We start from the raw sequence: 23,368 nt of genomic DNA on the forward strand, positions 1-23,368 counted from the left end.
TGCTTACCAGAGTGAACTTCTCTATGTAATCATGTTCGTCTAGTTTACTCGCTGATCGCTATTCATCAGTGAACGAGATTTAATGATTATACGTGATCGGTCGTTGGAGAACAGTTCAAAGATTAAAAAAAACTTAAAACTATCCCGCGGTTTCTTACGAGTGAGTGGGCGAGTTTAAAAAGGCTCTGTGTGAAGACCAGCGGCGACTTGGCCACGAACGCGTGCGGCAAAGCGCAGCGTCGTCATCCTTCGACCAGCTTCGGGTAGACTAGGCGCTTAGAGCCCCTGTTCGGATAAGTGCACAACACAACCTATTTCATTGTTTACAAAATACTTTTTTTCTAATAAACAAGTCATTTAACCTTTTTTTTTTTTTACTAACTTAAAGGTCGATTTTTATGTCAGTCATAGCATGTAATGAAAGCATGAAATCACGTAGTACACAGTTTTACATTACACCTTATTTTTTTTTTTACTTCTTACACGGAAAATCCTTGGAAACTCAGTTGCCAACGATATCGCTTGTAAAACTGCAATGTAGAGCTTTGAAAAATTGGAAATGGTACAAAGCTCTGCCTTGCAATTTTACAAGTAATAAATGCCGTTGGCCACTGAGTTTCCAAGGACTTTCCTTGTAAAATTACAAAAAATACTTAAAAATAAAATGAGGTTTTTTCATAACCATAAGAAACCTTAGTTTTTTCGGGGTTTTGAGGCAGCCTAATTGTTAATGACTTGTGAATGATACTGCTACGAGTGGGGAAAACGGGTTCGTAAGGATAGCCCAATTAATTTGTATTCAGTCTTATTTACCGCTAATATTTTTTACATCACTGATTAAATTACCTAACTAAATGTATTTTTTCACAAATCACTCGCACTTAAAAAAAAAGTCCATTCACAAATCGCTGAATACCTGTCCAGTCCACATCCTCACTGGAGCTAGGCCCAGCAGTGGTTCGTCTCTTGCCTCGCGCCTGTCCGCACACACACAGCCACGCGCCACTCGCCGAACACGCACTCCTCTCCTCTCACCTGTCGGAACTCACGCAGAGGCCGGCGTCACCGCCCTTACGCCCTCGGCGGTCTTTCTGGAACCGACTGGAGTGGTTGTGACGTGTCGGCGTCATCCCGGCAAGACCCGACGCCGCTCGAAGCATCTAGAACAACGTCGCGTCGTCCACGCCACTCCACGCGGGGGGCAGGGAGGGCCGCTCTAATCCACGAAGGTATGCGCGCGTGACGTCAGGCGCCCGGGTATCTGGCGCGCGTCGAGTCCTTGTCTCCCGCGTTCTTAGCAATACACTAAAAAAGAAAGTGTTTGAAGACGAAGACTACATACGAACGGTCAGTCCAAAACTGTATATATTATGATTTAATTCTTTAACTACATGTGACATAAAAATTTGACTTTAAAGTTCATGAAAACCAATTAAATAATGATTTAAGTAGAAAAAGCCTTTTTATAGAACAATTAAATTTTGGTTATATTATGAATTTATTTAAAATTGTGTGCAAAATAAAATTTAGGGTTCTACCCCCCGTAAAGCCCTCCTTCCATATACTGGTCACGACTGTGGCTGGAAGGGACAGACCCGCGCGTGGCGATCAGCTGGTCAACTGACCCGCGCGCGGCGCCCGGAATAGAGGCCCGGCCTCTCGCCTCGTAATTCACGGCTGTGTCCTTGGCACGGATGTGCTCCGCTCCGCGCCTCTCTGCCTCCTCCCCCCCCCCCCCCCCCCCCCCCCCCCCGCCTGCGTCTCTGCTGGGTTCCGGGGAGATTCGCAGCTCCCGGCCCTGGGAGCGCTTCCCCCTTCCCCCCCACTCCACACACACACGCACACGCGCGCCCTTCCCCGAGAACAAGGCGCGGGAGCCGCTCGTTCTTCATCGACGTCCCCTCGGTCAGGGGTGTCCACACGTGGCGTCAGCTGCGACGAGGGTGGCAGTGAAGGGGGTCGAGCATTCCCTGACTTTGACTTCCTCTCCGGGGAAAAATAAATGTCTTCGTTGAGGAGACATAATAGTGTGTCTAATCCTGTGTTTAATTTTAATTTTTAAGGAACTTAAAATACTATTAATAAATATTTTAATTTCATTTAAAAATAAAAATGATAAACTAAAAAAAATAACTAAAATATTAATTTATTTTTCCTTGTATAACCGCGTATTTAATATTAAATACGGCAAATGACAATTATATAAAAACTTAATAGCAAAACCTTACTTGAATATATTCCCAAAAACTGACATATTTAAAAGTCCGTATATTTGCTGTAATTTCGTACAGTGTATGGAACAGACTCTATAAATGCTACTCGCACAGCCGAAACAAATTTGATAAATCAGATTTAAAAAGTCAAGAGAATAGATTTGTGAAAACAGAACAAACAATTAAATAGCAAAAAAAAAAAAAAAATTATTACATTTTTTCTGAAAGGCCATTTTACAGTTACTGTTCCAGACTTCGCTAACTAATTGTGTATAATTTTATTCGTATACATAATAAGCTTTCTTACAAATTTCTTTACTCCCAGTACACTGTTCGAACACCATTATAATATTCTTTATATTCTTTAGAAGTCCTTAATTTCATTTGCATTATCTAATGCCTTTCATTTCCTTAAATTTCGCCATTGGCGTCGTGAAAACCCTTTTTAGTAAGCTTTTTGTTCCAGTCGCATAAAAACACATAGTTTTGTTTGGATATTTATATTAGTTTTTTTTTTACTCTAGAAGTTATGATGTTTCACACACGCAATTTACGAGTGTTCCGCAATGCTATGTGCGTAGCGTTTAAATACTGTTTGTGCCAGCGTTAGTTTTCATTAATAAATTTGATTTTTGGCTGTTAATATATATATAATAACTGATTGAATTTGTGTGTGTTTCTTAAATGTACCTTAACGCCGAAATACCACAATCAAACCTAACCTAACCTAACCTAGCGTAATATAACCTTACCTAACTTAACCTATCCTAGCCTAGCCTAACCTAACCTAGTCTAACGTAACCTAACCTAACCTTTGTGGCAGTCCTGCAATGAAATTTTTCGGTGTTAGTGTATTTCGGCGTTGTGGTTCACAGCAGTTTTCTAGCTGTCGGCGTTGTGGTCAATTTGGCATTTCGGCGTTGTGGTGCGTCCCCGCGTAAAATCACTTACGGATGTTCATGTTCATGTGCATGTGAAAAATTTAAAATTCTTAATGGTGCGACCCACGACTAGGAGCATCGCTCCGACCGCGCAGATGTAACGCATGAGAGTTATTATTTTTGGGTCGGGCGAGGTTTTGTTTTTGTGGAAAGGGGGAGGCGGGAGGGACTTATTTCGGCGCGGTTCGGCCTTCAGCCGCGCGACAGCGGTCCAAGGAATGCCGAGAATGTTTACGCAACCGACGTCTTTTATTGCGACCTCCGAGCCAGCTCACTCGGTTTCGGACGGACTCAGGAAACATTTGAAATGAGAATAAGGAACTGACCAAACGCGTCAGACCCGATAGCTTCATTGCGGACGGACGTGGAACTTCTTGCTGTGCTGTCACCAACGTATCCCCTTGTGGGAGGAGGAATGTGAGCGCGTCATTCAGCACCCGCCAGAGATGCGTAAACATCCAACCTCGGTAACGAGCGAATTCACGTGTTCTCGTGTCGCAGATAACACCTGTACGAAACACGAATTTGAAGTAGAATTGCGTGATAAATTCAAGGTTACAATTTCCAGTGCGGCTTGCATTTGCAATGTCAATAAATAAATCGCAAGGGCAGTCGTTAAGTGTTTGTGGCATTAATCTCGAAAATCCATGTTTTTCACGTGGCCAACTGTATGTCACCTGTTACCGTGTCGGAAAACCATCAGCATTATTTATTTACGAGCCAGGAAATAAAACTAACAATGTTGTGTATCAACAAGTATTACAATAAACAATATGTTATAGAGATAAAAAAAATTATAAACATATACAATATCAAAATATACAACAATAGAAATAATAATTATTATTATTACAGTATTCCATTTTGAATTGAATGACAGGACAACGTCCGTCGAGTCAGCTAGTACTGAATAAATGTGTGTTAATGTGTGAAAGAATAACCTCGTAACAAGAATTTTAGTTAATTTCAATGTGTTTTTTATTTAAAACAACTTTATAATTTTTTTAGGTTAGTATTTAATTATATTTTTATAATTTGTATTCAAAACAAATTTTGTATGTTTAAGGTTTTTATTTAATTATAATTTCATTTTTTTTTTAATTTAATACCTTATTTTACGTGGTTGATGTTAGTACTAAACTTGGATGTTAAATTGGTAGATTATTCATCAGTAATTGCTGTAATTTGTTAGTATGTAATTTTGTGTTTGATTCCTAGATATAACTTATTTTATACGTTGTTTATGTCTCATGGTCCAGTGTAATAGAAGGCGTACAAGCCTTAACTTCGCCAAACTGAAGTCGAAATAGTTAAATAAATAAATTTGCAAAACCATCATCGAAATTTATGTCCGCTGGTTGGTTTGAAAAATATGATTGTAGAGTTTATTTTACAAATTTTTTCCGGGAACTTTCTCTTTTTGGCAGCTGTCTAAAACAACCTACCTCTTCCCCCCCCCCCCTCCCCCCTCTCCCGCATCCTCAAACGCGGTAAAGTCTCTCCCCAAAATATTGGTGCCCTGCTGAGTCACGGCAGCCCCGAGTGTTCCAGCCGGAAAGTACACTCTGCGCAGAGAAAAAGAAAACTTCTGTGCTGTTATTTAGAAACCAATTGCCAAGAAATAGTTTTTGTGACACTACAAGAAAGTTATTGTAACTTCTTAAAACTCGTGGCTATGGTTATTCTTGCATATATAAAATACAATTTTCGAAATAAAAACTGAGTATTTTTTAATAAAATTGTCGCATATTTTAATTATTGATCTTTCAGTCAAGTATTTTTGTCTTTAAACCATAGGAAAAGATTATTGAATATTTTAAAAAAAATGGACTATTTTGTTTTAATATGATTATTAATATGCGCAGTTAACACTGTTAAGTCATTCAGGGAATGGTTTACAAATAACTTGAAATTATTGGAGGTATTGGGACGACACAGAGCATAAATTGCCGGACAAAATCCGAACCTGGTGATACTACAAAGACAAACAACTGCTGCATCGAGTGCGCTGTGCTGAGCCGCGCGAGGTGGTGTGAGAGGTGGTGACAGGTGGTGACGGCTGTTGCAGGCGAGAGGCCCTTCCCCTGCGGCTGGCCGGGCTGCGGCAAGAGGTTCGCGCGCTCCGACGAGCTGGCGCGACACACGCGCACCCACACGGGCGAGAAGAACTTCGGCTGCCCCGTCTGCGGCAAGAGGTTCATGAGGAGCGACCACCTCAGGTGCGTGTCCTCCCTACCTGCCTCTGTTCCTTTCTCGCTTTGTCCCTCCCTCTCCCTCCCTCCCTCACTCCCTCCCTCTCCCTCCCTCTCTTGGCTTATCTCTCTCTCTCTCTCTTCCTCTCTCCCTCTTTCTCTTCTTCCCTACCTGCCTCTGTTTCTTTCTCTCTTTGTCCATATCTCTCCCTATATCACTTCCTCCCTCCCTCTCATTCTCTCTCCTCCCTTTCCTTCTCTCTTTCTCCCTTACTCTCTCTTCCTCCCTCTCTTGGCCTTTCCCTCTCTCTCCCCCTTTCTTTCCTTTCCCCCTTTCTTTCTTTTCCTCTCTCTCTTTCTCACACATTTTTAAAAAGAAGTTTGATTATAGTGGGTGCTCACCAAGTGCATCTTTAGAGGGGGGCGGTGGGGAATATCTCTTCCCGAGCATGAATTTTACCTTTATTTTTATCATGGAAGATATATTATTTATTTCACTGAAACTTTTTTTTTTTTTTTTTTTTCAAATTTTGTATGAAACATTTAAAGTTTAGTAACTGTAACTGAGACTACAAAATTTTTAATATTCCAAGGACAGTCTCCGATTTTCTTAATGTAATTTTTTGCAACTGCATCCTTTCCTTGCACTATATCCTAAAAAGTCTTCCTGACCCCAGCCCTGGTGTGTACAACACACAACGCTTCAAATACATTTCAGGAAGGTAGTATTACCTTACTAGTGTTGTAACTTTTTAATATTTATCCTATTTATTGGCGCACTGAGGCTAAAATAATATATATCCAAACTTTTTTTTGCCGATATTGTCTGATTTTAACAAACAGGCGCTGACATGTAACTGCCAGGCATGAACCTCTCATTATTTTGTGGCTTCAGTTGATGTACAGTAATTGCAGTACCTAGCTACACTAAGCCACAGATATTGACTTCAACAAGAATACAAAGCTGTTTCCTATGATTTGTCATGCAAAAATAATATTCAAAAGAATCTGTATTGCAAATTGTTGCGAATTTTTAAAACTAATAATCTAATTTGGTGGAAAGCCATTCATCCTCCAGTGGCTACAATAATGTTGTAGTAATTATTTAATGTATTAAGGGAAAGTTATATTTCACAAAAAGCTTCTGAACTCTCATTAGACTCTATTAATGTATGCCAGCACCGGCGGTTTCTTTTTTATCATTGGCAGCCGTCTGCAAGAGAAGCCATTGCCTAGCCATTCCGGATGCATTTGCTCCCGCGTGAAGTTGCTGTACCTGAAAGAAAACGTGAAAGAATCACAAAGCACAGACGATGATACACTGTCTTGAAACCTTTACGCGGAAACCACAATTCCCTCGATGGAATGCAAAAAAAATAAATAAGTATGCTAGTACAGAGGGAGGTTATGCATATTTTTTCACCGTTCATTAGATCTTTGTCCACTTCCCCTTCTTGGGCCATTTCCTAAGTTGGTGCTTGTGCTACAGTTGCTGTTGTCTTTGTGGGGTTCTCTGTTCCCCAAAGTTCTGTGAGGTGTTTCAAGTGATTTTGAAAGTAACACCTCGGTCAGCACTAACATGGTTTAACAAAGTATATCTCTTCATTTAACACGTCGCAAATAGCCTGGTAACTCCGGTAACTCTGGTCCATGGGCCTGGACACTGAGTTTATAAAAGTGGGGGGGGGGGGGGGGGGGGGGGAAGTATTTGCCTACCCTGAGTAATGGTCTGGAGCAGGCGTGGAGGAGCAAATTTGTAACTGAAAGACAGGTTTATTACCTTTTTTTGAGTCACTTTCATACAGAACATAGCTAGCAAATGTATCTTGTGGTGGATGTGTAGTGGGGATATATCCCACCCTTCGAATTGTTGAAAAAAATATGCAATATCTCGGTGAAGGCAGTGCCCATGTTATTTTTGGGTTTTGCAAGGTGGCTGTTATGACACATAATTTTTTGGAGTACACAAATTTTATTATTTTTCATTTAAAATCCTCTTCGGAAAAAAAAAATCCTGTACCCATAACTGGCTGTATTACCTCATTAGAATGTGAGTGATCTTCAACCATTGTGGCAATCTACAGATTATACAGTATGTCCATAAAATATTGTGCCAGTTATAAAAAGTTATAAAATTTAATAGTATCAGCTGTAAGCGTTGTAGTGATTGTTCAAGGTCACAATTAAAGAGTAACTCGCATGAGTAAGTTTTTCAATCATCGAAGTCCTTGACCGTTGGATTGGTCGTAATGGTCGAGACGACAGAGCATTTTTTCACTGGCCTCCACGTTTACCTGACGTAACGCCTCACAATGTTTTCCTTTGGGGCTTTATAAAAGATCACGTCTATGTTCCGCCACTACCTAATGATTTGCCAGAGTTGAGACACAGAATTGTAGAGGCCATTGCTTCCATTACTCCGGACGTGTTAACCAAAGTGTGGTAAGAATTGGACTTTAGGTTGGATATGTTCCGTGTAACTAAAGGTTCACATATTGAACATTTGTAAGAAAAAACTAGGTTAGTTTACTTTTAATTCGATGGTAAATAGTCAAAATTAAACTGGTTTGATAAACCCTTGAAACTGGGACATTATTTTGTATTTTGGGCACTGTGAGAAGAGCTAAAATGTGTTTGCTCATCACTGATTTTATGTTGGTTCTCTTGATTTCAGCAAGCACGCCCGTCGTCACCCAAACTTTGATCCGTCTGTGCTGCGGCAGCGGCGGATGACGAACAAAGCTTTCTCCATCAACTCCAGCGACGAGACACCCTCGGAAGCCCTGTCGGACTCTTTGCCGTCGCCCTAGCGGGGCCGCTTCCTCCAGCCTCTTCACTCACTAACATTCGCCAGTGTCCTAATTCTTTTGTTTGTTTTCAGGAATAACAATTTTTTTTTATTTGTGACATAATAGTGGCAGGATCGTGAATAACTTGTGTTGAACTGAGTTGTCGCTGTGTTTTAATCAGTTCATTGTGAAACTATTCCCGTGTACATAGAAACCCCCTGAGAAGCGTAGGCACGATGTCGCTCTATTTTGCGAACATTTTGGAGGGTGGAGGCGAAGTCAAGCGACATCTTGAGTTTTTAACTTCACTGATATATTATATATGTATATAGTCTTACAGTTCTGTCCTGTAGTTAAGTACCTCGTCAAACTAACTAAATACGCTTCCGAAAATTGCCAACAATGAACTTAATTTTAATTTCACTGTAGGTTGAACCTGCATTCTGTAGAAGTATGCAGCAGGCAGCGAGACAATCTGGTTACTGTTGAGCTTTAAACTTTAGCGTGTAGCTAGTGAACTAAGATGAAATGGATCTTGACAAATACTTTAGTATGTAAAGAAAATTTAACTTGTGTGCTGTTTGTCTTTACAACTGTACTTAGTCCCAGCCTACATGAGTTATGCTCTCGTGCAGCATTCATTGGGTACCTATTTATTTGTTGTTATAATTGTTCCTTGCTGGGTATGTTCACTTTCAGACGGGATGCTCTCTGGTTATGTTAGAAGTTAATAGGTACATGGTAATTGTTGGTGTCCAAATTAGCATTGCAGTGATTGCCATGCTGTAGAGACCAACTTTGTCTATGTGAATACCACTATATCAACTCCTAACAACTTTTCTTAAAAGACTTAAAAATACCAAGTTTTTCATTTCCAGAAAATATGTTTTATTATTATTATTTTTTGGCTTCCCTACTTAAATAAAATTTAATAATGTTGCTCATTTTCAAAAACTTATTCCTGTTGTTTTAGTTTTCCCATTGTAAATTATATTTAATTTTTTTATATATATTTAAAAATCTATATTATTTGGTAGTTAAGTACTTTCATGCATCAGAATGTTGCTAGAATAATAAAAATCTAGTTTATGATGTTATAAAACATTAAACAATATTTGTCATTGTTTAGGTTTTGGCTTACCGAAATTTTCTAAGAAAAATTAATTTATTTTCAAGCTCAAAAAGTGTATGATCTAAAAAATCTGGTCACAATTACAGCTCTACTCTATCATAAGCCCCAAAAATTTGTCAGTTGCAATGAAAAACATTACACATAAATTTGTGTTACGGGTAATTCTATTTTAATTAATATCTTGGCTTTATTCTTATTGCATCCTGTTGTAAAAACCTGTCTTTAACACTTTTATTTTATTGTATTGTGCGGTCACCGGCTGCAAGTCATTGGTGTAGTGATACAGATATTTAGGCTTACTTAGCCGCTCAGTTTTCAAAGCAGAAATGTTGGAAATGAATTAAAGCACCTAGTGAAACGATTAATTTTGTTTCAGGATAAAATAGTGAAACTAATTTTTTTTTCTACCGATTTTGTTGACTTATTTTTATAACCCAAATTAATTAAGGTTTTTTTTGTTTTGTTTTTCTTTTTAAGATTTGTGATTGTCTGCAGTAAATTTTTTGTGTTATCTGTTATGGATTAAAATTGGTGAAGTGTTTCATTACCATAGTTAATGAAATTTTACAAAGTGTTTTATATAAGGTATTTGTTTGTGATTCCTGCAAAGCTTTTTGGATTAAAAGTGGCTTAAAACTAATCTGTTACCTCTTTGTATTAGAAATTAAGGTTTCGCATAGCTTTGCACTCACTTAAATGGGCCAAATGGTTAAAAAACTGAAAAATTTCCTTGTCATCTAACGGATTATTGATAAATTACATAACCTTAAAAAAAAAGGCTTGTTAGCCTAAAAAAAAATTTCAATATGCACATAAAATATTAGAATAGCAAACATAATGAGTTATTGAAAACTTTATATCTTGAGTACTAGTTTCTGGAAAAGTTTTGTATCACTTTGTCCCATATAAATATTTTAATAGCCTACAAACTATGTATATTATGAAATGGTTTGTATACTGCTTAGAATTTTACAAACTTTCCGTTAAGTGTACTTCCTTATTTTAGTTTTATTAGTTTAATTTTTGTGTGCAAGCGATATTAACTCCAGAGTTATTTTAATGCTAGGAATAGCTAGAATATTTGTCCTGTGTAGATCTCACTAGTAGAACAATGGAATGTTTGTTGGAATCTAGGTTATTACAATTTTTTGCTCAGAAAACTACCCTGTAGTAGTAGGATTATTATTTATGTAAATATTTTGTATTTTTTACAAAGTTCTGAAGAGTAATGAATTGAACTCTGAACATTTAGTGAATACATAGTAGGTAGTAAAGCTACAAGAAATAATATTTTTTGTATTGGCTGGATTTGTCACCTCTGATTGGCAACTGAACTGCAGTGGTTGAAAACTTAATGCGAATGCTGTTGGCGATTCCACTCGAATAGAGAGTTTGTTAATTGTGAATGATGAATAATATTGTTGTGTGTTTGAGAACTTGTTGTACCAAGACCATTTCTAATGGCAGTGACTGAATCCTAACACTGCAAGATGTTTCTTTCTGGTGGATACTTGGTAAAGTTCAGTAGCACTAGTTACCACGTTGTTGAATGTACTATTCACGCCCACTGTTAAGTCTTTTACTGTTAACAAAGAGTGGCCATAAATCAAAACTTTGTTGATTTGCTTTTCACTGTAATTGCACTAATAACAGCACGTGCACTGGAGAATTTAAAAAGTGTGCTTCAATTAAGTCTTTGTTGGAAGACTAATAGCAAGGCCAATTCCTGGATGAACTGTCAGCGCCATTATGATAGAGGTTTAGGTTTAGTAAGTGTCTTGTGGCTTTGTTTAGTCATTGTAACACTACAGGTGCACCAACTAAATTTTATTGCCTGCGTGAGATAAATGCCATGTTTTCCAGTCTGCTTTGAGTGCTTTGTAGTCTAGTTTTAATCCCCTTCTCTTTGGGACTTTTGAAAGTTATCGTAAGCAACTTTCTTCACTCATCTTGTTCACAAAAAATTTTGCGAAATGTTTGTTTGGGTAACCTTTCAGCATGTATCGTGCAAAGTTACAATACTTGCATGTCTTGAATGATACTTTAATGTTGGTTGAGTTGTGTGATAAATAATTCAATCTTTGTGATAGTGGAGTGGAATTCAAACTTTTTCTGTTGTGTGTTTTCTAGTGAAGGTTTTTTCCTCTCTGACCACTGTAATAAAAAAAAGTCAGTGTGTTTGGATGCTAAAGCTTATTTATCTTTGAAAACCATGAAAAGGCATGATAATCACACAATAAGATAGTCAATTTTAAAGTATTTATTTTTTCCAAATAATTTGCTTTAATGTAGTAATGATCTATCATTCACAAACAATTTATTCCTTTTGAACAAGTTAGTTTGATGGGCTAGTTTGCAAACTAGTTCAAATCATTCTCCTATTGATGCTGTGAAAGCATACCAAATACTGTGGAAACTAGATGACTAAATGATAAAAAATGATAAAATGAATTATTAACAACTTTTTGTGGTCAGAACATCATTGAATTTGAACGGTAAACTAAACATGTAAACAATAATTAGTGTCAACACAATGTGAACCTATAGCTGTTTGAGGACAGCAATGTAAATCAGACCAGCTGTCATTCACTGTTTTAACCATTTACAAAAAATTATCATTATACTGTTTTGATCACAGTATTATCTCAAAACATTGCTAATGATTTCATTATTTTATTGAAAAAATCTAATATCTTAACTATTTTAATTTAAAAAAATATTCTCTTAAAAATAGTCACAATGGAATTGTTTTGAACCAACAACTTTTGTATTCTAATTGAATGAAATATAGTGGATGTAAATATTGCATAGTTATAAAAGTAATTTACTTTAATTATACTTTTAATTTTATGTACATAAATGTTTTTGTCATCTTACTATACAAAGGTTTATAAAAAAAAATTATTAAACATTATTACAATGAATTCATAATAAACTACACACTCCAAACTTAATTTAATAAATCAGGGAACTAAAAACCTGCATATAGTACAGCAGCATTTGAATTAGATACACGGAACAAAAAATGAAAAGTATAAGCAGTTCGACGAACAAAGATACTTCACACTAGTTTGAAGGAAATGTGTGATTCAACAATGAATGATACAAATGAACTAGGTCAGTGTGATGACCGCGAGCGAATGAATTAATTCACCTTATTGGACAGGACTTCCCAGGTTACTGCTCTAAAATGGAAGTATCTCATAAAAATAATATAGGTAAGATAAACATTATGCGAGTTATTAGTGTATGCTACACTGTTCTGATAAGTAGCTCAAATAGCCACAGTTATCAAACTTAGTCTTTAGAAAGAGCTTTAAGAAACATTTTAAAACAAAGATTATGCTGTCATGCATGTACAGGTTGTGCTATTACCTTTTTAAAAGTGGTTTCAAATTATTCCAATTGCCAGAAACAGTAATTTAAACAATGTAAATTATTACTGGAATGATAAGCATATAGAAAGTTGCTCACTATCTTTATTTACCTTAAATTTATGTCTTAATTTTAGATGTTTGGGAATTTTATTCAAGAATATTAATTTAAAAAATCAGTGTGATTGACTATAGTTAACATGTACTAATGATAAAATCCAAATTTAAAAATTAAAAAAAAAATTAGGAAGAAATGTGTCATCTACAACACTCAACGATACACCGAAATGTATCACAATTATTGTGCAACTTGTGAGCTGAGTTATGGTCACTCTTTGTCACAGCTGCGTTGCGACGGTAGCCTCGTCGTAACTTCGTACAAACTTGTGTCCTTGGGGTGTATGTAGTGTTGCCGTCAGGTGAGACCGTGGCAGTTCGACTTGCCATATCTCAGCTACTTAACCAAACCCTGCAGTTCATAATTGTGTTGGGAGCTCAATCTTTTCAAATTCTGCACCACAGTTATTTAGAACCTTTGTCTAAGTATAAAACGCAGAACACTAAATATGTACACTAATGTTTTTGTTGTATAATATTTTTAGATTTGAAAATGTGTAAATTGCCATGAGTTTTCAGCACCATTTTTAACAATTATATTTTAATAGAAGTTTTAAATGTAATGAATCATATTATAGACTGAAAGCATAAAAAAACTGAACTAAAAAGAAAACACCATTCTTTTAAATATTAAAAAAATATATATATTTAAAGGCAGTTCTTGACCACAATGCATGACCATTGGTTTGTGTAAAGATTTGATCTGTTGATGCAAATGGACATATTGTAAATTTGTTTATATAAGGATACAAGTGTGAAGTAAAATAGTTTTGAACACTGGAAAAAACTGGACTGATAGTAATTGAACTATGTATTGATTGTGAATAACTTAAATAACTGGCCTATATTGATATCTCTTAACTATGTACCTACCCATGTATTGGTGAGTGTATTGTTTAGAAGAAGATCTTGTTTTATGATATGGTATTAAATTTTTTACTGAAAACTGCATACTCTTTAAGTTTGTGTAAATCTTTTCTCTGTCAGCTCCATTGAATAGTACCGTAACCTTCATGTACCAGTTATTTTTTTTATTTTTAAAAAAATCACAATGAATATTTGTAGCTTGCGTGTGTTCGACACCAGCTAAGACTAGCAAAACAGAACTGAAGAACTAAGTGGAAAGCTAATTGTAGAGAACATGCTTCTTCTGAAGCAGTTTAATTGTTACTCATTTATTTTAAGCACATTTTCAGCAGAGAAGAATGCTCTACGGAAAATTTAATACTGTGTGTGTAGGTGAATTATATTTTGTCTCAAGAAACTGAGACTTTAAACACGGGACAAAATTTGACATTGAAACTTAAATATTTTCCGAAAGTCCAATTTATATATGTATAATACAGTATAATAAAGTATGCACTTAATACAGAAGCAGAATCTTAGAGAGAAAAAATTTGTTACGCACAACTACGACAAACTGTAGCCACTTTCATTTGGCGTAACTGCTAAGTGTTGAGTTCTCCACTGTACCAATGTGGGACTTATAAAATTGCTGCCTACCAATTTTTTTTACTGATAACAACAGAATTAACTTTGATTTTTATTAAGGTAAGCTATGCAACTAACATAAGATCACATAAATAATGTAGGAACATATTATAGACACTGTAACCTCAAGGATGGCCACTTATTATCAGCTGAAATGTAATGACACAATACTAATAAAATTAAAAAAATCTTACAGAATAAAATTTGTAAGACTAAAGTAAAAAGTGTAGTTCTCTTAACACTGTATCTCTAATTTTTGCTTACAAAATTGTTTTTTTAATATTCAGTAAAATGTAGTTTTAGTTGTGATAAAAGAAAATAAATATTGTGTCATCCTCAAAATGAATATAAAAATTGTGTGTGTGTGTATTTATATATTCACACACTTACATATACGTACATATAAAAGGTTTGAGTGATGAAGTACAGTAAATGAAGGAATGGATGGCTGACGGTACTTAAAGTAAAAAAAAAGAGTTACATCAACATAGGGTGTAATCGGTACACGTATGGAGTTACGATGATTTTCAAAACTGCACCAATGTGAAGTGGATGATCTCACAGCTTGACCGTCCTGAGCAAAGAAATGGTTAGTGCTCCTTGTATCTGCCTGCAATCAGGATGCTCGGACGAGCGACATGCGCAGTTCACATGCCTGCGGTGGAATGCTTTGCCACAGAAGGTTTGGTGTGTTTGGAGATCCACTGTAAAGGCGTGTACCCATTCAAAATAACTTCAGTCATCAGCTCCTTCTTTTATCCCACTTTGCCACCCTTCATCTTGTATATCTCCTGTGAATGTCTATACTTTTCCACCCCTCACCTTGTATATCTCCTGTGAACAACTATACTTTGCCACCCCTCACCTTGTATATCTCCTGTGAATGACTATACTTTGCTACCCCTCACCTTGTATATCTCCTGTGAACATCTATAATTTGCAGTTTAAATGCTAAATTTCACCAATACCTGTTTGATGTCATAATGTTATATTCTCTTCAAAATATTTTTTAAACTCCAAAAAAAATCAGTAACTTTTTACTATGCTTAAGGAATACATATTTATAGTTCATTTACTTCTAGCCTATGTAGGACATGCAAAATATAATTTCCACATCATTCAAATTCTTGCTTCTCTGAATGTCTCCTACATTTAGCTTTCCTCGTAGATTGTTTTGTTTTCTTTTCATTTTTTTGCTCTCTTTTCTAAAAAAATTAATGAATGGAGGAAAGTTTTCCTGAAAGTTATGGTGAAAGTTAAAAACATGATGCTAGAAGGTAAGAAATATATAAGTGGCAGCTAACAAAATCACAAAATGTTTAAAAATAAAGTCTTTTTACATGTGTTCCAGCATACTTTTTTTTTTAATGAAATGGTTATCTAAATGTATTCATTTCACATATAAAGCTGAAAGTTACAATACAGTCTTAATGCTGTGTGTAATATTGCATTTGCAGTATGTAATATTGCATTTACAGTATGTGAATTCTTGGGTATTCAAAATAACTTGAGTTGGAGTATTTGGCTGTAGAAAAAACTGTAATTAATTCTAAACTAAAAGTGCTTTCTTATAACTTAAATTTTTGTATGTCTCGTAAAAGAAGTGAAAAACTGTATTTTGAATAAAATTCTGAGTATGAAAGAATTTAAATAGATTCTCACAAAATGCAGAGTGTTGAATCTTTATGTCAGATGCACTGGCTCTGCTTAAAAATTGCATAGTATCACTAACAATGGTGTTATTGTGTTTTTGCTAGAATGAATGGTATATTAGATACTAAATAATAATCTATTTTATACTCAGATAATTTGCTCTATCACTCTACTCTCTACCTATTTGTAGGCAGTGGTTTCCAAAAAAAATTGGTTGTCTGTAAAGTCGGTTTATGGACGATAGTTTAACGTGACGTCATAACAAAACATTGATGAAATGATTGCATACTTTTATGAATATAATTGAATCATTTTTATTGAATTATCACTATTTTGTATGGATACAAAGAAGGAGTGAAATAAAATCTACAATTTAATTGATAAATTTACTTTTATTTGCATTCATTAATTCAAATATGTTTATTACTTTAACGAACAGATTATTTTAACTATAACTTTTATACATGTTTGCTATTTAACTTCTTCCAATCTGTGTTATTCTGTTAAGGATAGGACAATGATAGGAAAAGTTGGAAACGAATGGGAGTGTTTCAAGGATGATGTGAAGGAAAATGGCTTACCCAACACCAAGATGCAGTCAAAAATAATATATTTGCGCCACGGACTCTGCAGCAATGCTAGGAGGAAAGGGTTAGCAAAGAGCAATGAAAATGTTACATTGAAATGCATGAAAACAGAATTACGCCACGGACTCTGTCGCAATGCTAGAAGGTTCAGGTTAGCAAAGAGCAATATAAAATGAGCGTAATGGGACACAGCGAAACGGGACAATGTGTGTAACGGGACACTTTTTCGTGCGTGTAGCAGGCATTCATCGATTTATTAGACGTCACGTCAAAAAAATTGACTGATCTCATAAGAATATATATGTTGTTTTTTTTACATCCAGATAAACATTTCTCTATTAAACTTTTAAGGAATAGGTTGGTACTTACACTGATACAAAAAATTTATGTTTAACTTTTAACTAAACAGATTTTTCATTCTATTAATTGAAGTAAAATAATTATACAAGATAAGTACTGAAAAACTAGAAATTTTTTATTTAATATATTGTACATTTTTGCTGATACAGTAAAAAATTTTAAGTGGGCTAAATAATGCAAGACCTTTATTAAAGGGTTAAGTTTTTAGGCACACTTTATGAATTGGGTTTAGTAAGTTCATAGACAGTCAGATTTTAAACCTGTTTATATCCTATATGCCAATATTGAGCGAAGATTGCTCATTTTACCCATGAGGTTGCACTAAAGTCATGTTTAAAGTCTTCTACACACATTTTATTTTAAAAATTAGTTATTTTTTTTGTTACACTGATATAATTTTAGAGTAAAATAATTACTAACAATGTATAGAGAGAGATACAGCCATTAAGTAATTAGTAATTAGCCGAAATAGAGCAGCAACTTAGCTTATCGTGTAGTACCTGACAAGACAGTTTTTTTTTTAGTGTCTACAAGAAAATGAAACATTCATTAGGCCTAATGAAACGATAACTTTGTAAGTGTTCATTATATTATCATCACAATACATACAGAAAATTCTTCATGCATCATAATTGAAAATGGTTTTAACATACCAAAAACTTTGTAATTTGTACAATTACCTAAAATTACTCTTTTCCTGTACTAACATTGTATCTAAAAATATGCTGTCTGCTAGTATACTTGAAAATACTGATACTTGATATCTACAAGACACAAATGAGTGGGTGTCTTCCCGGTGGAGATTGCATGTGTTAGCGAATAAAATCTTTTGGGATTACAAATGTTTTACGGAAATAAACAAGGTCACTCTTATTGCAGGATAAAAAGACATCTTATGGTGTCCGGCTCCTCTGAAACTCTGAGATAGAAAAATAAACATTTATAAGAACCTGCGACACTTGGTGGTACCACTGAATGAAGTCATGCCAACAGGAACTAACTACAAAAATACTTTTCTTGGTCTACAGCCATTTTCACAAAGCCTTGCAAATGAATTTATGCAATTACATCACAGCTGCATAAATTGGCTTTTTTTTTTTGAAGTTATACTTATTTAACTTGTTGATGGAATCTTAATATGCAAAGAAATTTCTTTAATCATCATTCTAAACAACACCCTTTTTTCCATACTGATTTCTTTACATAGTATTTCACATATAGGCCTATTTATCTTTTTTTTAACCATGATCCCAAACTTCAGAAATGGCATTAGGTTACTGATTTAGATGTCCAGTTATGGATTTACTGAATTTTATTTATACATTATGGCTGCATATGTATGCCAGAATAATTTCGATAAAATTCCATTTGGTTTGACTTAATTCAGATTATTGGATGTGCTACAAAAATCAATTTACTCCCTAAGAATTTAAAGTATCCAAGCACGCAAAGGTTGCAGTGGAAAAAATATATATCCTGTAAAATTTTTTATTGTTTTCCAAACTAAATTGCTTTTAGGCCTGAGTAATTTTAAAACTATGCAATGGATTTTTTTAAATCTCATTACTGTTAATATTGTTTATTATATTGTAATGTCTAGTTTTTGGTGTAAGCTCTATCGCGTTTTCTTCTCATGTGTTGTATTGCATGCACAAATGTAATTAGTGATGGGCATGCTTGAAAGTTTGGCAACACTGATTCTGTAAGAGCTTCAGTTGCGATTGGATTTCAGACTATGGGAATATGCTGCAGTATATGGGCACGTACAAAACCAAACTCTGCTCTAACCAATTGACCTCAGCATTGCCAACTCGCATGGCTGGCTTGCTTACATTGCATGTTCTTAAATTCAAACATTGAAGTGGTAACATTAAAACAAAATTACTTTCAGGATTTTAGGCACTACAAATAACTTAAATTAAAGCTCTCATTCAAACTTTCGATAGGCAAGACATTCTGAGTAGATTAGCAGGTGTTTGAAGTACTTCCAGAGAGGCACTGGTAGGCTATGTCTGATTTCAAATACAGTAAAAACTTCATTCACAAAAACGCTGTTAATATAAAACTCTCATTAATACAAAGTGTTTTCACAGTCGCGCAAATTACATAGTTGTTATAATGCTAAGTAATTTGTTTAATACAAAAGTATGGTTATTATGTAATACAAAGTGTTTTTGTTACAAGGGTAAGCAATCAATGTGAATTATCAACTGAAATAATACAATGTCATTGCTTAGTTCAGTGTAGGTTGGGGGAAAAGAGTATAAATTGCATATCTTCCAAAATGATTGTATGTCTTTTTGAAGGTAGTTTCTAAACATTTGCTTTATTATTCTGTCTTAAATCATTTTGAAAAGTATAGTGTACAAAATATTTTTTAGCCACAGGTGTAGCCATCCTAAAATTGTATATTACAATCACAAAAAGTACTTATGATGTATAGAATTATATGGCGATTTTCTTGGAAAATATTCATTTTTTATGTATCTATTTTTGTATGTACCTACTAAATGAGAAAAAATATTTTTAACTTTATTTGAATTTGATTTAGATGAAACACAAAAAGTTTGATTAAATTTTGTAATATGTAGTTTGATTAAAACAACCTTGTAATTACAAAATGACAAAAAAAATTGTTCCCTTGAGGTTTGTATTTTTTAGATTTGACTGTAATTTACCAGCTTGAAATTTTATCGACGGCCCTGAAAACCTTAATGACTAAATGAAAAATCGTAAGTTTATTTTCTATGCTGTAAACATTACTTTGCGTCTCAGAAAATTTTATTTGAAAGAAAAATTTTGGCCAAGTTTATACATATATACATACATATATATACATATATATATACACACATACACACATACATACATGCATACATACATACACATACACACACAGATATTTAATGGATAATAAATTTTTTAAATTAAATAACTCAGGATTTAGGATTAATTTTTGTTAAGAAATCAATTTTATTACTAAGAGTGAACAGTTTTGTCTTATTAATTTGTGTGTGGTGAAGTTGTTCTGCATCAAAGAAGTTTTTTGGAAACCACTGACATAGATGGTACAATCAGTAGAGGAATTAATGCACTGGCTGTGGAACCCTTGTGTTAGTACCTACTGTGCAAGACTATAATTAATGGTGGCTCTTTCTATTATAACAACAATGTTTCCTGCTTGTAATACTGGATAATGTTGTGTTAAAGCATTTAACTTGGTGTGTAAATGGATGGTGCAATGGTGAAATCTAAAATTTGTTTGTACATTAACCACCAGTTTATTAAATATTCAGATTAAGTACTTTCATAAATTAGTCACCCTAAATCTACTTTTCAAAAATATATGTAATTCATGAATAACATATTTTGGACACCTATGCAGTTAAATGCACCCTTTAAACTTTGAAAGCTACAACTGAAATATTTTATTGCATTATTTTGGGTGTTTGCATGATTTATTTTTGAACCTGTTTAAGAAGTACATGATGAAACTTTCAACATTTCAACTGTCAACATAGTTATAGTTGCATATACACCATTTTTCACACAACCAAATTGTTAACAAATAACGTGACAGCTAGCTGTAAGTTATTTTTGATATGAATTTTTTTCTTTCAACACCTGTTATTTTCCACCCCTTGCAGTAATGGTTGGTCATATAAATAATTATTTCAAACGAAAGTTGTATTTAATAATTTAAGGTTTTTCAATGAAACTAAATGGATTGAACAGTGTACATGGTAGGGCCTACGTATATTAAGATTTTTTTTTTAATTCTGTTCTTTAATTTTTTTAACTCCCTGCAATGATGGTTCTTATAAAAAAATTGTTTCGTACAATAATTTTAGATAAAAATGATAAGTTTCACAAACAATTTAAACAGATTTCATAGTGTCCCTACTAAGGGAGTTATGGATTTTTTAAATGCTACCTCTTATTTTTTCAACCCCTTGCAGCAATGGTTCGTCTAATCAAAAATTGTTTCAGACAAAAGTTTTAGATAAAAATTATAAGAATTATACAAAATCTGCACGATTTCGATGTTGTGCCTATGAAGGGAGTTACAATTTTTTTGTCCTCCAAGCCTTAATTTTTCAAACCCTTACACTTATAGTTGGTTGTATTAATAACTTATTCACACAAAGATTTTGGTATTATGCCTACGAGTTATAATACATTCAAACGGATGTGATATTTTCGATATTATGGGAGTTACAGCGATTTTTCTGTTTTCAAAAAAAACCGTCCCCATTTCTTCCCCTTTGGTCAGATATTGCCCATTAACAAACTCGACTGAGATTTTCCACTACTAGATTTAATTTATCAGTTTGGAAGTGATTTGTGAAAAATTGTGACAGTTATCGTGTCCACAAAATTGTGGTATATATGTAAAATTTTGAGTTAACAAAAACTATATAAAAATTTTCCGAAAGTCTCACCATGGTAACGTCTACAATAGGTAGTATTTCTGTAAAATCTACATAACAGCGAGTTTTGGGCTGTGTCACGTTAGAAAACATTCCTTTTGTTGATACTCTCTCAAATTTTTTCATAATTTCTTCTTTTATTTTAGATTTTTAAGCTTTCATAAGTATTACTTATGTTAATAAAAGAGGTTTTGTTATCATTTGGAAATAAACATTACTATTTTCTCAATGGTCTAGATGAAGAAAGGTGTTATAATTAGAAAAAAATGTTATGAATAGAGTCCACTTAACTAAAATTCATTTTTTTTATCATCAGGCAATTTTTTTATGCAAATAGCTAATTTATTTATTGATTATATATTTAATTAATTAAATTAATTATTTATTTTACTCTTCAAGAGATAGTGACAATTTTTTTTATAACTTATAGGATTGTTTAATGATAAAATAAAGCATGAAATGTTTACTTATGAAATGCTACATGCAGAAAATACATGAATTCATCTGACAGAAAAAAATTTTGAGTTCTCGTGTAAAAGACTTAGGCGCAAATAATGTAACTCTGCATAAGTTGCTATGATGCTTGACGTCTATTTCCCCAGCTTCATGTAGGCCACCGGACAAGATGAGTGTATGCGTGCTCCAGTCTGGCTGCCACCGGTAGAAACATGCACGATGCAAATATGCATCAGCTCACTGGCGGATCCATAGCTGCACCTTCCCCCCCCCCCCCCCAACCCCCTCCAATACCTTAATAATTTTTAAATTTTCTACTAATACCTTATCAAGGTTTACCAAACTTACTTAAGTATTATCTTACTGCAGTGCTACAGATAACAGGGTTTTTTGAACTACAAATAAAATGTACTAAATATTTCAGTGCTGAATGTACTAAGATTGTATTAGAAAATTTAATTTGGCCCTCCCCTAACCATCAATCTGCATCCGCCCTTGTGTCAGCTATGCATTTCTGCACGTACTAAGCACTTCGATCATAACCACTGAGGGCTAATGGGCTGTTCATGTTCAATGAGCACACATATCTCTGTCCACACAAATGTGTACCGATGTAAAGGTGGATTAACAAATATAAATACTGTACTCTTATCCTCGTACAGTATTTTATATGCTTAAGTTGAATGATTCTGTATTAAATACAAATAAATATATGGCAAAAATTACTTCCATCATTTGTTCACTTTGTTGGTTTTAAATTTGTCCCATTTATTTTTAAAGTTTAAAAACTTATGTTGTGATGACACAGAAATGTTACTACTGTACAAGTTATGTTATAGGACCTAATAAGAACAAACAAAAGAATAACTAAATGCCTCCAGACAGCTCTAAATGCAGTTAACCTATTATCAGGAGTTGAGCAATGGGTTCATTTGAAATACATATCAATCCTAACTATGCCTTGGCTGTAAAACTTAAAATGGATTTGACACTGTTGAGATTTCAATCTTATGATTTAAATTTCTACTCTTAAGCATATCAAAACCTGTACCGGCAGGTTGGTGCGTACAACTTTATAATAAAGCTCTTGTGATTGGTTTCACCATATTTACATCATGTTTACAATCAAATACCTAACATAATGGTATGTATGAGATGTACTACTGGTTGTGCTGTGATTTTTTTTACAGCATTCATGAACTTTCATAAATTCTCACACAGGGACTATTTTGTTCATAGAAAGAACCACCTTGTAATAGAAGTGCAGAAATTACCTCTTCAAGACTCTTGTAGCACTCTCATAAAATACTTTCTCTGCAATGCCAAGCCTTACATAGTAGAAAATTTCAAAGACTTTCTGCTATAGTCATTAAGAAATGAAGGTGTTTCCTGAGAAGATAACCATGTGAGGTGAAAATGATAATGCATCCAGTACATTGCTAATACACTAATCCCTCACTTAGCACAAATAATTTGTTCCTAAAAATGTTCATGTTATCCAAAATCACGTATTCTGATGCATTGGTCTCCATGAATAGCAAGGCTAATCTACTAAATGTGTAGGGAAATATTCTTTGTGTTATATAAATGCACAGAATAACTCAACAATGAATATATCACACCATTTATCTTT

The 23,368-nt window shown here is 34.4% G+C and overlaps 1 protein-coding gene across 1 annotated transcript in view; it reads left to right on the forward strand.

The window, feature by feature from the left end:
• Nucleotides 1–15,595, forward strand: part of LOC134532919 (Krueppel-like factor 9) — a 183,888-nt gene extending 168,293 nt beyond the window's left edge. Inside the window, exons 2-3 of the mRNA XM_063369970.1 lie at nucleotides 5,223–5,373; nucleotides 8,021–15,595. Of these exons, the coding sequence (XP_063226040.1) occupies nucleotides 5,223–5,373; nucleotides 8,021–8,156 (287 nt within the window). The 3' untranslated portion in view covers nucleotides 8,157–15,595. The remainder of the gene's footprint in view (nucleotides 1–5,222; nucleotides 5,374–8,020) is intronic.
• Nucleotides 15,596–23,368: the final 7,773 nt, after the last annotated feature.

This window comes from Bacillus rossius, chromosome 1, assembly GCF_032445375.1.
Source record: "Bacillus rossius redtenbacheri isolate Brsri chromosome 1, Brsri_v3, whole genome shotgun sequence".
Taxonomy (NCBI): Eukaryota; Metazoa; Arthropoda; class Insecta; order Phasmatodea; family Bacillidae; genus Bacillus; species Bacillus rossius.